At 52.3% G+C, this 14,973-nt stretch overlaps 1 protein-coding gene across 13 annotated transcripts in view; it reads left to right on the top strand.

The window, feature by feature from the left end:
* Positions 1–9,221, top strand: part of DTNB (dystrobrevin beta) — a 130,999-nt gene extending 121,778 nt beyond the window's left edge. For 6 of the 13 annotated variants that reach the window (XM_065730566.1, XM_065730568.1, XM_065730571.1 and 3 more), the window contains 4 exons: positions 3,790–3,879; positions 5,089–5,142; positions 6,939–7,022; positions 8,599–9,221. In XM_065730566.1, coding sequence (XP_065586638.1) covers positions 3,790–3,879; positions 5,089–5,142; positions 6,939–6,991 — 197 coding nt within the window. In that variant the 3' untranslated portion in view covers positions 6,992–7,022; positions 8,599–9,221. Of the gene's footprint in view, positions 1–3,789; positions 3,880–5,088; positions 5,143–6,938; positions 7,023–8,598 lie in introns of those variants that run through there. The other 7 variants (XR_010621871.1, XM_065730569.1, XR_010621873.1 and 4 more) reach the window with 5 other exon arrangements.
* The last annotated feature ends 5,752 nt before the right edge of the window (positions 9,222–14,973 follow it).

Below are 14,973 nucleotides of genomic sequence, written 5' to 3' on the forward strand. Positions count from 1 at the left end.
TTGCTCCCTTTTTCTCCAGCTCTTACCAAGGAACAGAACTCTTTGTTACTTCCTTCGCACCTTCTCTAGATGTTACTCCACTTGTATTTGAAAAAAAAGTACCAGATTTTGGCCTAAGCTCATTGGTGCCAATCTGTATGGGTACAACTTGATCTGGGCAACCTGATGGAGCTGTAGGTGTCCCTGCTCATTGCAGGCAAGTTGGATGAGATGTCTTATAGAGGTTTCCAACTCAAACAATTCTGTGATTGAATTCCATGATTTTATGATTCTATGACTGAGCTGTATCCCTGCTCATTGTGAGAGAATTGGGTGAGGTGATCTTCCAACTCACAGTCCCATTCTACTCAAACAGTTCCATGTTTCTACAAGAAATACAAGGTTATTGGGTAGTTTCAACTGCATTTCCCTTTGTACACCTCATCCCCTAGTCCTTTGGAAAAACCAAAATGGTTGGATCAAATGTCTTAGCTGTACATTTCTGAATAATTCAGCTTAGAGTGCTTTGAAGAGCACCAGGGAAGGAGTTAACACAGATATTTTTACTCTCTGGCTTCTGTAGGTAGTGTGAGTTCATGCATAGCTGCTATTACTTTAAAATAATAAACTTCTGCAGTCATGCATTGCAAAAGTCATTGTGGGCTCAATAAGTGCTTCAGGATTTAAAGACAAGCAGATGAAACAGAAACCTTGTGTGCTCAACCCAGACCTCTGCCTCTTCCTCACGGAGTGGAGAGGGAGAAAAATGGAGGTTCCACCCTCAGGATGTTGGGAAAAGGCAAGCAAAGATATAACTGGTGGTCTGATGTCAAGAAAGTTGGCAAAGTTCTTCTACCTTCAGGGAGCCATCACACTTCAAAGAACGAGTTAGTTCTTCAGTCCTGACTTCTCCAAGAGCCCTCTACATCTCCCAGAGGCCAAGCTGTTCAATTCCATAGAAGATGACAACTTGTATCTCATGCTTTTGTAATCTGAGGGTGGGATTTTTTAATTCATGAGCATATTTCTTGCTGAGTAGGGGAGATGGTAAATATTCATGTCATATATTTTGTCAGACAGATGTTCTCCTGTTCATGGTGGTGATGGGTTGGCTGGACTTGACAATCTTAGTAATCTTTTCCAACCTTAATGGATGTTGAATGCTGACAGCGCTACAGTGAGGACCACAAGTCTTCAGCCCTCAGCGCTTGGTGAAAGGAAAGGCTTTGTTGGTTGTTCTCCACAATTTCAGCTGATGAGTAGGTCAGATGGTGAATGAAGCCCAGTAAGGAAGTGCAGAGCATCTACAGCTCATAGAGTCACAGGATCATTAAGATTGGGATAGACCACTAAGATCATCAGGTCCAACCGTCAGCTCATGACCACTCATCTTGGAGAAGGAAATGTCTTTGACCCAGAAGAAATGAGCCCAGAGAAGCTGTGGGTGCCCCATCTCTGGAGGTTCCCAAGGCCCTGAGCAGCTTGATCTGCTGGGGGGAAACATGCCTACTGCAAGGAGCTGGAACTGGATGAGCTCAAAGGACTCTTCCAAGCCAACCATTCTGTGGTTCTATGATCTTTAAGGTCCCTTCCAACTCAACCATTCTCTGATCTCTCTAAGCACTTCCAGAGACAACGCAGGAGCCGTGTTGTAGGAGGCACGGTGCCAAACACCAGCGGCATGGCTCCATCTGCTGCTGTGGGTGGCCCTGGCGCCTCCTCTTCATCCCCCCAATGAGTTGAGAGCCTCATCCCACTCCTTCAACAGCTGCCTGTCCTTCCCCTGCAGATCAGCTTTCTGTTCTCCAGGCTGCACGCAGCGGTGCAGTGAGTCCTACCAGGCACTGGGAAAATCTGCTGTATCTGGTTCATCATTTTCCCCTTTGGTTTTTTAATGAGGAAAGCACAAAGAGACAAAATGATCTCCTTTCTGCAGCTACAAATAATGAACACAAGATTGTTGTAGTACAGTAACTGCCCGACTTGATTCCTTTTATTTTACAGTAGTGCTTTGGCATCAAAATGTGCTTTCTATCCATCTGCTTTTGGAGACACAGATGAAGCAATGTTCCCTCTGCAGTGTGCAAGCTTCAAGCTCCTGGCCCTGGTACAAGCTCATGGAATTAACCAGGGCTCATTCCTGCTTCATAGAAGCACAGTCTTTGCTTGGACCTGTCAGTTGCCCAAAATGAAAATTTATTAGGGTTTTTTTTTTTTTTCAGATTTTAACACCTTAGCATCTCTATACAATGTATGGCAGGTATTGTATAAAGCTGTTGTAGTGCTAAGGGCTTGGGTAGCACCTACATCCCAACAGCATGGTGTTGGTGGTGGTGGCTCCTGGGAGCAAATGATCCATAGGTAATGCTTGCAGAACTAAACCTCTTGAAAGGTTCTATTTATTTGACTTTTTCTTTTTACAAAAACATTTAAATCATCTCTACAAATTCTTGCATATCTTACAAAATGAGAGAGAGAAGAGAAAAAGTGGGTGAAGGTCTCATTCCTGCTCGCTTTCTCATTGCCATACCCAGGACTGCCAACATCATCAATCCCAGCTCGTGCCAGAGAGGAAATCAGCAGGATATGTTTGCAAAACCAAATCTTAGGGACCCTAATGGGACACGTTTCCTTTGATGGTGCCTTCTTGGTCTTCCAGTTGCCACTGGGAGAACACAGTAATGCAGTGTTAGAATAAAGCCCAACAGCTGGAAAACCTTTTGCAAGAGAGCATGGTCAGCAGGCTCCGCAATAAGTTTCCGGGAATGATCCTTCCAGGAAGGCAGTCTGCACAATTAGCACCATTTCAGATCAATCATGCAAAATCAGACAAATCCTAAGCAAGTGGAGAAAGCAGGAAGCAGGAAAAAATTTCTGTGTGTTCACATAATAAAATAATTTAATGCCACCAGGCAGGAGGGCCTACAGTGGCAGTGGATATCCAGATGAGCTCATTAAAGTTGGTGTTTGTTTGTGTAGCTACCAGAGCATCTTGCCACAGGCACAGTGCTGGTCACTTGGCAGCCCAACCCAGAGGACAGAGATGTCCTGATGGAACACACGTGGGCTCTGAGATATGTGCTGACCATGCTGACATCCATGGGATGTGTTAACATCCATGGGTGGTGTTAACATCCATCCATGGGTAGTGTTGATATCCATGTGTTGTGTTGATATCTGTTCACTGTGTTGACATGCATCCATGGGTCGTGTTGACATCCATGGGTTGCGTTGACATCCATCCATGGGTCATGTTGACATCCATCCATGGGTCATGTTGACATCCATCCATGGGTCATGTTGACATCCATCCATGGACCATGATAGCATCTGTGGGCCATGCTGACATTCAAGGGCCATGTTGATATCCATGGACCATGCTGATAGACAACACAGAGCATCGTGGCTGGCAACTTCACTGCACCACAGCTAGTGATAGGATCATATAGAGGACTTGAAGCCAGTGCAGCATTTGGGAGATGAACAAGATGGGAAATGTCTGGAACAAGAGGGGCACTCAGCTTCAGGCATCTGGGGAGGGAAACGTCTGTCCCCAAGCTGACAGAGGAGCACTGCTCTCATCAAGGAGAAAAGCAATGCAGTAGCTAATTAGCCAAGCAGACAATCAGGCAGCCAGTGGGAGCATTCCAGAGCAAATCCAGATCTCTTCTTAGGGCCCTCCAGTACAGCTGGGTGCAGCACTGCTGCCCTCCTGAGCACCCGGCCCTGCTGGGGCCCTGCTCTGTGGAGCTGAGCTCAGTGGGGCTGCATGCAGCTGCTGTACCCGCTGTGTGTTTCCTCTGCTCCCAGGTACAAGGAGGAACCTGCACAACGATCTGCTGGTGGCCGCCGACTCCATCACCAACACAATGTCATCGCTAGTGAAGGAGCTGCACTCAGGTAAGAGGAGAGAGATTTGTCTTCAGATTTATTTTTTATGAAAATTCTATTTAAGGCATAACGCAAGATTATGAGTTCATTTCTTCAACGATAAAATGAAAAATCATTTTTTATGGCTAACGTCGTTGAGAACTCCAAATGCCATCCAAATAGGATTTCCATTGATTTTATCACTGATGGTTAAGGTCACATTCTGCAGACAGAGAAGCCTGGCTGATGATTCTTGGAGCAGACTAACACCAAGCTGCTGTGCTCCTGCTGCTCTTGATCTGTGTGTGTGCAGTAGTGGGAGCTCCCTGTGGCTTGGGCACTGCTTGGAAGTGCTGCGTTCCTGAAGGTCAGATCTCCTGAGCAGGGCACAAGCTGCTGAGTGATGTGGCATGCAATGCAGCTGCAGGGCATGAGGGAGGGAAAAGGAAATTAGTTACGTGCTCTTGCTTGATGATATAGAATCATAGACTCATAGAATCATTAAGGTTGGAAAATCCAAGATGATCAAGCCCAACCATCAACCCATCCCCACCATACCACTGAAGTGTGTTCCTAAATGGAATCATAGAGTGCTGTGTGGCTCTGGTTCAAGACTTCATGGGTCCTGGTGCTCCTGCTGATGCTGCTGGTGCTTTGTAAGTAAAGCAAATGTCAGTGTGGAGGTCAACATCCACTTTGATCTGAAGGTCTTCAAATTGAGCCTTTATAGTGGAGCTTTCTGCCTCTCTTTGCATGCAGCAGTGTGTGAAGTAGGCAGTGATAGCCCTGCACATAACACCCTGTTTGCCCAGGACTCAGGGAGATGTTGCACACAGATACAAACTGCCATCTACAGAAAAACGTGACCTTCTGTTCCTACACTCTGCAATATAAATTTGAGTTTTGTCATAAATCCTCTTCAGCTGAACCAAAGCTCAATGGATTGGGCATGGAGCAAAACCCAGCCTTGGGTACAGCCTGGCCCTGGGGTCCTGCGAGCACAAGCAAGCAAACAGCAGTTCCAGGAAGGAACCTCAGGGCTTCCACTTCAGATCAACATGAAACCATTTCCTTCTTCCATAAAGCCATTTCTTTTTTCCATAAAATCATTTCCTTTTTCCATAAAAATACTTCCACTTCTTAGATATGATTTTAGCCTAAAACGTGTGATTTCCATATGTCTCAGTTTTCTCATGTACATGTCTCATCTATGCTTGTTGGATTTTTTCCTTCTTGAAGCAGAGGAAGAAGATGAGGAAGAAATGGAAAAAATACAGAACGGGAAGGACCGAGGTAAGGGAAGAAATCATGTCTCCAAGCTGTGAATCATAGAGCCATAGAATGGTTGGGTTGGAAGGGTCCTTAAAGATCATAGAGCCATAGAATGGTTGGGTTGGAAGGGTCCTTAAAGATCATAGAGCCATAGAATGGTTGGGTTGGAAGGGTCCTTGAAGACCATCTAATTCCAATCCTCCTGCTGCACATTTTCAGATCCACTCCTCCCAAGGGGTCGGTTTGCTTTCTGCATTCCAATTCCCCAAAGATTACTTCTGGTGCCACGGTGCCACCAGAGCTGTCCCTGCAGTGTGCGTTTTTCTTTGACAAAGCCCCACGCAGATATTTGAATATTTGAGGAGGAGGAGCTGCTCCAAGTGCTGCAGCAGCTCTGCTTTGGATGAATACATAGAGAAATGACAGCCCTGCATGTGGGCTGGGTACCAGCACAGCACTGCCTCACACGACCTTGGCCGGACAGGCGCTCAGCATCGCCCACAGGCGATGATCCCGTGTGGGCTGCACGGGGCTGCTCGTGGCTCCCTTTCATCTCCTTCTCTCATCAGGGTTTTCTGTCTCATTGAGCCAAGTCTCATTCCTGCAGTGACAACCTTGGACTTTCTATCCTTTTTTTGTTGTTGTTGTTCTATGCATATTTTCCTTCTGACTGTGACGAGGCAAAGGGGCTCACATTTCGAACTAAAATTCCTCATTTTCCTAAGTCTTCCAGTCTGATGCTTTCAGGTGCCTGGGAATACTCATCTTCCTCCTGATGGTTTGTCCATCAGCGTTCGGTATGTCAGCATGCGTGAAGAAATGCACTGAGTCTGATCTCAGCTTTCAAAGCAGAATGGCATTGGCTGTAAATCACAGGACTCTCTCTGCCCTAGAACATTCCTCTTAAGCTAAATAGTTGAGATGTTTAGCAGATGACCCTTCTGCCTTTTTTTTTTCTCCTGAATGTGCATTACATTGTGCATGGGGAAAAAAATGGTGAAGGGGGTTTTGAGTTGGATGTGTGGTGGATACATAGTAGGACAAATCCTATTACTCATTCCAGCAGCACTGGGGAACAGAGACATAACCCAAATCAGGGCTTGGCCCAAAAGCTGCTGTGTGGAATGTAAATATTATCTCTGCCAGAAATTAAGTGATTTTTTTACCGTCACAGAGATAGCAAAATGAAAAGCTGGCCAAGAAATCAAGGAATGATCAATATCAAAGGCATAGTTCTCCTGCAGCCCAGGAGGTGGTGGAGGTACCTCCAGACTCCAAGTGCTGATGGCCATGGGAGCCCCTCTCTGAGATTTATTGTTGCCATAGGGGTGTGCCTAGGGTTTAAATGGGGCTCCTCTCCCGTATTACAGAGAGCTGGAGATTAATCCCAATGTCTTCAGAGCTGTTTGCAGCTGAACAGCTGCACAGTTGAGCAATGGTTGAAGGGGTTGGGTTTAGAACAAGAGATAATGGCTTCAAGTAGCACCAGGGGAGGTCTGTGTTGGATATTAGGAACAATTTCTGCTCTGGAAGAGTGGTGATGCAGTGGCACAGCTGCCCAGGGTGGAGGTGGCTTCACTGTTCCAGAGCCATGGAGATGTGGCACTGAGGGACGTGGTCTGTGTGCACAGTGGGAGGGTTGGGTTTGGACTTGGGGAGATCAGAGGTCCCTTCCAACCTGAACGATTCTGTGATTCTATTTAGGGACATGGTTAGAGGGCGTGGTGGTGGTGATGGGCTGACGGTTGGACCGGATGATCTTGGATTTCTTTTCCAACCTTCATGATTGTACGATACAGTGATTTTTCATTTTACAGGAAATACGACTGCCTGTTTTATGGCGGTATCTTCTTCCTGTGTTGCAGGTTAGATGGACAACCACAGGCTGTACAGCGATTCAGGTGAGCCTGGACATCTCTCTGCCAACCTTCCACCTTTCTCCTTCTCTCCTTCCTTTTCTGCTTCTGTGCAAGACGTGGAGCGTTCCCCTCCCACCACTCCACAACTATTCCAAAGGATGCTGAGCTTTCCGTGTTATGACCTAATTCAGCTCCTGCCACAGACAGTGGGAAAACATCATTAACTTCAGTGGAAGCAGAAGTACCGCCGTTATCTCTTCTTTTATTAGTGTTACTTTTACACTGAGAGGGCCTCCGCCAGGAAATCGGAGCCCATTGTGACGGACGCTGTCCAGATGTACTAAAAATACAATCTCTACCCTCAAAGAGCCAGCACTTTGTGTTATAATAAGGCACAGCAGATGGACAGACCAACAGGTGCTGGGGGGCATGAGACAGTGTTGGCGGATGAAGGCTGAGCCCCGCGCTCACAATGCCTCCGAGGCACCTGGGGCAGATCCCTATCATCTCCCCACTGAAAAACGTAGGAGGGCAGCAGGTTGGGTTTCCATGCTGCATAGTATTTTCCTGAGATACAGTGCTGATCTCTGAGCACTGGCGATGGGAAGGAGGAGGATTCCTGTGGCCAAAACACACAGCGTGGGTGGGTGCACACGTGGGTCCACGGGGGTCAGTGGGGATCCCATTCCTGGGTCTTCTGCCATTATGCTGGTTAGAACCCAAAGAGCAGAACAAGAATCCCACCTTCACAATGTCCATTGGGATCCAGCCCACGCTGGCCAAACAGAATTAGGCACGACCACTGCAAAACACAATTCTGCATGATAAAACCAACACTATTACACTCCCAAGGTAATTTGCAAAGCAGAAAAACAAAGCTTTTGCCCTTTCTGCCTCCCTGCCATTTTAGTAATGGATAGAGATAACCTGAAAGCAGCTTCAGAGTTCCTCTGATAGTTTTTGCATTAGAAATTCAAGTCCTGTCTCGGCTGGGAAACAATCTGGTAACTGAAGAAGGAGAGAAATGATGCCATTACTGGAGACGTTGGCAGCACAGAGCTCTTTGTGCTGTTTGTGCGTGGCAGTCTCTTTGTGCCTCTTGGACTCTAATGGCTGCACTGCACCTTGCTGTATGGGGGCAGCTGGGACGTGGCTGTGTCTTGCCATGCAGCAGGAGATAAGGCACCAGGGATGGTGCTGAGAAACACAAAATGGAGAAAAGTGAGAAAACGAGGGTGAAGAACTATTTAAGGGCTTTTTTATCCTTCAGAAAGAGTCAGAAGGAGGTGAAGAATGGTGAGGACATTGGATCTAAATGGTCTTTAGGGACCCTTCCAACCCAGCCCAAGTCAGTCTATGATTCTGTGTTCTTTAGAGCCCTTCTAACCCAAACCATTCTATGGGTGTACTTTAGAGTCCCCCGAACCCAAACCATTCTATGGGTGTTCTTTATGGTCCTTCCAACCCAAACCAATCTATGAGTGTTCTTTAGGGACCTTCCAACTCAAACCATTCTATGGGTGTCCTTTAGGGTCCCTCCAACCCAAGCCAGTCCGTGATTCTGTGGTTCCATGGTTCAATACCTACGGGTTCAATCTCTGTGTTTCCCGTGGTGCAGGCACAGGGGGCTCTCAGTGAGCTCGTGCCCCGAAGACGTCCCCACGCCGCTGGGAGAGGCACGTTCTGGCTGACCCATCACCATCGCGCGACTGTGACCGACCTCAACCTCCCACCGGTGCCGGCGTTCTCCCAACCAACCGAGGGCTTTCCCCGTGGGCATTTGCCTCTTAGGCCATTGCATGTACTGTTTTCCTCAGTGTGTTTACTAACGATAATCAGACAGCACACCATCAAACTCTGCCACGTGCAGTAGTTTCAAGGAATAGGCAATAGTCCCCACTCCCGCCACATGTTCCGATCTGTTGGATTTCCTACCCAGCAACATCACTATCGCATCTCACGCTGGCTGTTTCCTCTTTGCTCCTGTCCCTTGCTTTGCATGACAAGGAGCTTTGCACCACTGGGGTCCCCTTGTGTGTGAAGCCGGGAGGACACTGAGTGCAGACCCTTCAGACCCACCTAGAAGCGCTGCTCCACTGTCAGGTTGCTGTTGTCTTTGATATTGCATTGTCCTCTGTAAGTGATGGCGTGTCGGGGAGGAACAAGCAGTGGGAAGACCCCAGACCAGTGCCTCTTCTTTAAACTGTTACCAAATGCCCCTTCCAGGCAGGGGACGCAGAGCAGCACTGAGTTGGCATCAGCACCTCTGCATTCATTCTTGAGAGACGAGTTGGGTTTTGTTTAAAACTGAGAGAGCAGAGTTGAGCAGTGTGAGGCCGGGAGCTCACCGCCGTCTGGGTGCTTAGGAAACATTGCAATCAGTTCCAATCACACCATTTCGGGTTGTTTTCCTTTTTTTTCCCCCTCGGTGCTTCGGAATGTTATTTTTAGTGGAAGGAGCTGAGTGCCCTAATGCAGCCATAAATATTTATCAGGGGTGATGAATGGGAAGGAGCGATAAAGCCCGAAGCCAACGGCAGCCGGTGCACCACGGAGAGCGCTCGTTGGGTACCTGCAGCCCTTTGGGAGAGCAGAAATAAACAGACGTGGTGGCCACGGCCTGAGCCAAGTGTAAATATTGTGAGCGAGCTGTCAGGAAGGGGAGAGGAGTGATGAGAACCCGACTCGGCGCGTGAAACCCGGATCCATGGGGCACCATCATGACTACTCCTTTGTTATGGGTTTTTTTCCATACTGTTGCTCACCCCATGACTTCCCCTTCCTCCTTTGGGGGGTACAGGTCAGCGGGCACGGTGGGGTGGGGTTGGGGTTGGATTTGGTGACCCTTGAGGTCTTTTCCAACCGGAATGATTCTGTGATTCCGTGTAGGGACGCGGTTAGCGGGCACGTGGCGATGGGTTGGCGGCTGAACACGGTGCTGGTGGAGGTCTTTCCCAGTTGGATCGACCCCGTGGCCCTGTAAGCAGCCGTGGTGATGCGGGGCTGACAGTCGGATGCAATAACTCAGCTTTTCCAACCTTCATCCATGTTGGGAAGCAATCTCTCCATCTTGCTTGCGCTTAACTGGGAACCCTGCAAACCTTCTGCTTGCCTTCGCCATTGTCGCCTTAACCCCTGAGGGAGGAGCCCTGCAGACCACACTCTCCCCACGGCTCCAGCATGTGTGCAGCTTTCCTTTCAAACTTGGGGTTCATTTCCTGTGCACACCACGGGGTTCAGTGCCCAGAGTGCGTGGTGGGGAGATGGGAGCACCGTCGGTAGGACCCATGAACTGGAAGCCATGTTCTGTCATCTGCCAAATACTGAATAAATTCATCTCATCCCTACGGGGTGTCCATCCCTCGGCCGTGCGAAAAAAATAAAATAAAACAGCAAGGATATTCCTGGAAAAGCAAAATAAATGTGAGAGAAGGGGTTTTAGGAGGAAATCACCGCATAGCATGGGAGCAGCTGCCGACGCTTGGCTGCGTTGCATTCGTATGGAATCGCAGAGCCGGGGATTATCCGCGTTGGTCATGGGCACGGGTCACTGGGAGCACACAGAGCCGCCTGTGTTTGGGGCTGTGGTCCCACCAGATGTTGGCTGCTGCTCCACACATCCGGATGGGGCTGGGGGGCTTCGGAGAGCTCGGGGGCTTCGTGCTGCTCCAGGCTGTGCTTGCACCCCATGTGCTTTGTGAAGACCCCATGGCATCCCATGAAGACCCAGGGACCACCATGTGCCCATGGAGACCCCATGGAGAGCCAGGGAACCCCATATGCTCCATAGAAACCCCGCGTGCCCTATGGAGATCCTATGCAACCCATGGAGACTCAGTGACCCCCATGTTCTCCATGGGGCTACAAGGACCCACATGAAGGCCCCACGCACCCCATGGAGATCCAGGAGCAGAGCAAGGGGGGTCGTTGGCCTCCCCCCATTGCAGGGTTGGGTGACCTCGGTGTAAGCGCTCTGACCCTGGGGCGCCACGGATGGGATTTGTGCTCGTTTGCAGCGTTTAATGACCACCCGGGGCTGCATTATCCGCTCCCACTCTCATCCATCACTGTAAAATTAATTCCTCTGCCACGAGCTGGGAGCCGCGGCCTTCCTCCAGCCCTCCTCCTCCTCCTCCCCCACCCCACACCCACCCAGCATTAATGATTGATGGGGGAAGGAATGAGGAGCGCCCGTGGGGTTATCGGGGCGATCGCAGCACAAACACCACACAGGGGCCATGGGCACAGGGACAGCCCCAGGGTGTGGGAGTCCCGGTCCTCATCCCCCACCATGGGGATGTGACATGGCAGTGGGATAGGGCACGTTACTGGGATGCAGCAGAGCACTGGGATGTGACACGGCACGAGGAAGTAGCATTGCACAGGGACGTGGCACGGTACCCACCAGGACCGTGGGGGTCTGCAGCTGTGCCCCCCCCCTCCCTCCTCCTGCTGCAGAGATGCTCAGTGCTCAGGGAGCTGCGGAGGCTTTGTGGCTGACACACCCCACGGGGGACACCCGGTGCCCACGGCCCCGCACGCTGCAGCTGCACCAGAGCGTGACGAAGGCTGAGTCAGCGGCTGACCGTGTGTCACCGGCTTAATTTGGCTCCCACCCGCTCGGCGAGATGCATTAATCCATCCCCAAACCCCCAGAGAGCTGCCTCCAAATTGGCACCTGTCAGTGGGATGGGATGTGGTGGAGTGGGGATGGGAATAGGGATGGATTGGGGATGGGGATGGGGTGAGTATGCAATGGGATGGGGATGAATTGGGGAAGGGATGGGGATGGGTTGAGGATGGAGCTGCCCATCCCTTCCCTGATGCTGCTCTGTGCTACGGGGTGGGAGATTTATGGCCATAGGAAACGTCTTGCCAGGAGCCCGTTGCCCTCCCACAGCCCACATTGACCTCTCCTGTCATGCAGAGATTTAAGCCTGGGATAATTGCATCCATTAACCTAAAGGGAGCCGCTGGGCTGGGAGCGGCCACAGCTGCCCAAGGAGCACAGTGAGGTATGGGAAGGTACCGACCCCAGTGGGATGGGGCACCCAGTGGGGATGGGGAATATGGGGAACCCCAGTGCGGAAAGGTAGAAATCCCAATGGGACTGGGTACTCCAATGGGATGAGGAATTAGAGGAATCCCAATGGGGATGGGGAACACTGATGGGGACAGGGAAAGGCAGGAATCCCAATGGGATGGGGAACCTCAGTGGGGACAGGGAAGGCTGGGAGCCTTAATGGAGATGGGAAACCTCAATGGGGGATGGGGAAACCTTAATGGTTCTATGACTGTATGATTCCAAGTTCTCACCCAACCAGGATGGTTCCTTGGCTCATAACTCCATGTCCCTGTTCCTGTCCCCGGTGCCATCACCACAGCCAATGGGAGATGGGAAGAGGAGACAAAACCCAACCAACACTCTCTGCACCAACATTTCCTTTCGCACGAGGGTTTTGAACCGAGGGGGGAAGGCTCTGCTTTTGGCACGAGTCGTGTTTTCCATCCTGAAAACTGTCAGCGAAGCAGTGCTGAGGGGTGAGGCCTTCTGACGAGGAGGGGAGCGCCTCAGGAAGCGTTTTGATGAGGAGCAGCCAACACCGCTGCAGACACCGCGGCCAAGGAGCAGCGCCAGATGTGCAGCAGCTGTGGCCCAGATGCCCCCACCCCAGCACTGCTCCTCCGGGAACCGGAGTGGGGGGGAAAGGCCTTACAACAAACGGGTGTGGGCAGATCCGCCACGGTGCAAATGTGCCCAAGTGTAAACCTGTGTGCAAATGACACTGGTGCAGCCACACCTCCACGCACCTCCAGGGCACCCACCTGCACTTTTGCAACACGACACAAGGAAAAGCCGCAGGGCCCGCGTGCAGGGGAGGAAGGGTGTGCCAAGGAGAGAGCAATTAGGGAATGGCTTCAGGATATGGGAAAGCACTCCTGCTGCAAGCAGGATCAGCAAGAATGAGGGTGATGAAGAATAGGGCTGTGCCTGGGATGGGGAATGAAACAGTGGTACTGTGGGGGTGGGATGGGGATGGATGGGACAGGATGGGATGGAATGAGGATCACAGAATCACAGAACTGTAAGGGTTGGAAGGGACCTATAGAGATCATGGGATGGGATGAGTATGGGATGGGGATGGGGATGGGGATGAGATGGGGAAAGGATGGGGATGGGGATGGGGATGGGGATGGGGATGGGGATGGGATGGGATGGGATGGGATGGGGAAAGGATGAGGATGGGATGGGATGGGATGGGATGGGATGGGATGGGATGGGATGGGATGGGATGGGATGGGATGGGATGGGATGGGATGGGATGGGATGGGGGTGAGATGAGATAGGGACCAACCCTGCCCAGCCCACATTCAAGAGCACCATCAGAGTGGGAGTGATTTCCCCTGCAGCACTGAGTGAGGCACTCGTATGAAGCCAGGGGAATGTAAAATTAATTATGATTATTAATTAATGGCTTATTTTACAGTGCCCCCATGTGCACCGAGTGCCTTCCAGCACTGGGTCCTCCCTGAGTACATTCCTCCGGGCACTGCTCGGGGTCACAGTTCGGGTTAGGGTCAGGGTCAGCAGCACAGCTCAGCATGGCTTTGGCCCAGCACTGCATGGCACAGTCGGATTTAGCCCAGTTTGGCCTGGCCCAGCTCAGCCCAGCACATCATGGCATGGGTCAGCACGGCTCAGCACGGCTCGGCCTGGCCCCGCGCACCTTGCCTGGCTCGGCACTGTGTGTCTGCCTTGCCTTGACCCGATGCAGTCCATCCTGGCACGGCTCAGCTCGGTTTGGCGCAGCATCAAGAACTCAGCGCTTGGACTGAGCACGGCGCAGCTCAGCACGGCTCAGCTCAGCACGGCTCGGCACCTCCTGGCTCCAACCGCATCGGGAGCGCCTCGGGGCCGCTCCGTCCCCATCCCCATCCCCACCCCATCCCCGTCCCGTCCCGTCCCCACCCCATAGGTGCGGACGGGCACTAGGACCTCACGCGGCCGCCGGGCGGTTCAGCTCCGCTTTGCGGCAGTGGAGGCGGTGGCGGCGGAGCGCTGCGGGAGGGGCCCCGCCGGGCGGTTCGGCTCCGCTCGGCTCGGCCCGGCTCCGCTCGGCTCCGCTCGGCCCCGCTCGGCCCCGCACCGCCCCGCACCGCCCCGCAGCGCTCCGCCGGGCCCCGCAGCGCCCCAGGTAACACCGCACCCCCCCTCCCCCCCCCCCCCCCCATTCCGCCCGGGGCAGGAAAAGATGGCAGCGGCCCTCCTCCCCCCCGCCACCCCCCCCCCGCGTCCTTGAGCGCCCGACGGCGGCTGAAGGGCAGCGGGTTTCGGGGGGGGGGGGGGTGGGTTGCGGATGGGTACGGGAGGGGGAGGGCTTCCGGAGGCGGGGGGGGGGGGAGGTGGTGTAAGGGGTTCTGTGTTTTGGAGGGGTGCGGGATTCGGGGGGGTGCGGGAGGGTGCGGTGTGCCCATAGTGCCATGCCTGCACCCCGTGCCCCCCGCCCTGCCCCCGCTCTGCCCCGTTCCAGCGTCCTGCCCGCACCTAGCCCGCACACCCCCCCCCCCCGCCTCGCTGTACCCGGTGCCCCCCGCCCGTGGCCGTGGCCGTGCCCTTCCTCCCTCCCCCAGCAGCCCCGGCCCCGCGGCGAACTTCACCCCGCAGCTCTCCGCCCGCGGAAACTTTCTTTCCGAGGAAATAAGAAAACCCCTAAGAAATAAATAAATAACCTCCACCTTCCCCCCCCTCCCCCCCCCCCCCCAAAAAAAAAAAAACAAACAGAAAACCAACAACCAAAAAAAAAACCACCCCACAACCGGACCCCCAACCTCCCGGGACGCTGAAGCTGAAGCAGTGACCCCGCAGCACTCCGCTGTCACCCAGCGTGGTGCCACGCTCCTTACCCCCCAACCCCCCCCCCCCCCGCCCCAAACCCTCACCCCCAACCCCATCCATTTATTATTTATTTATTTATTTATTTATTCATTCGCG

The sequence above is a fragment of the Cyrtonyx montezumae genome, unplaced genomic scaffold (genome assembly GCF_038088225.1).
Source record: "Cyrtonyx montezumae isolate F1298 unplaced genomic scaffold, pur_monq_1.0 scaffold_13, whole genome shotgun sequence".
NCBI lineage: Eukaryota > Metazoa > Chordata > Aves > Galliformes > Odontophoridae > Cyrtonyx > Cyrtonyx montezumae.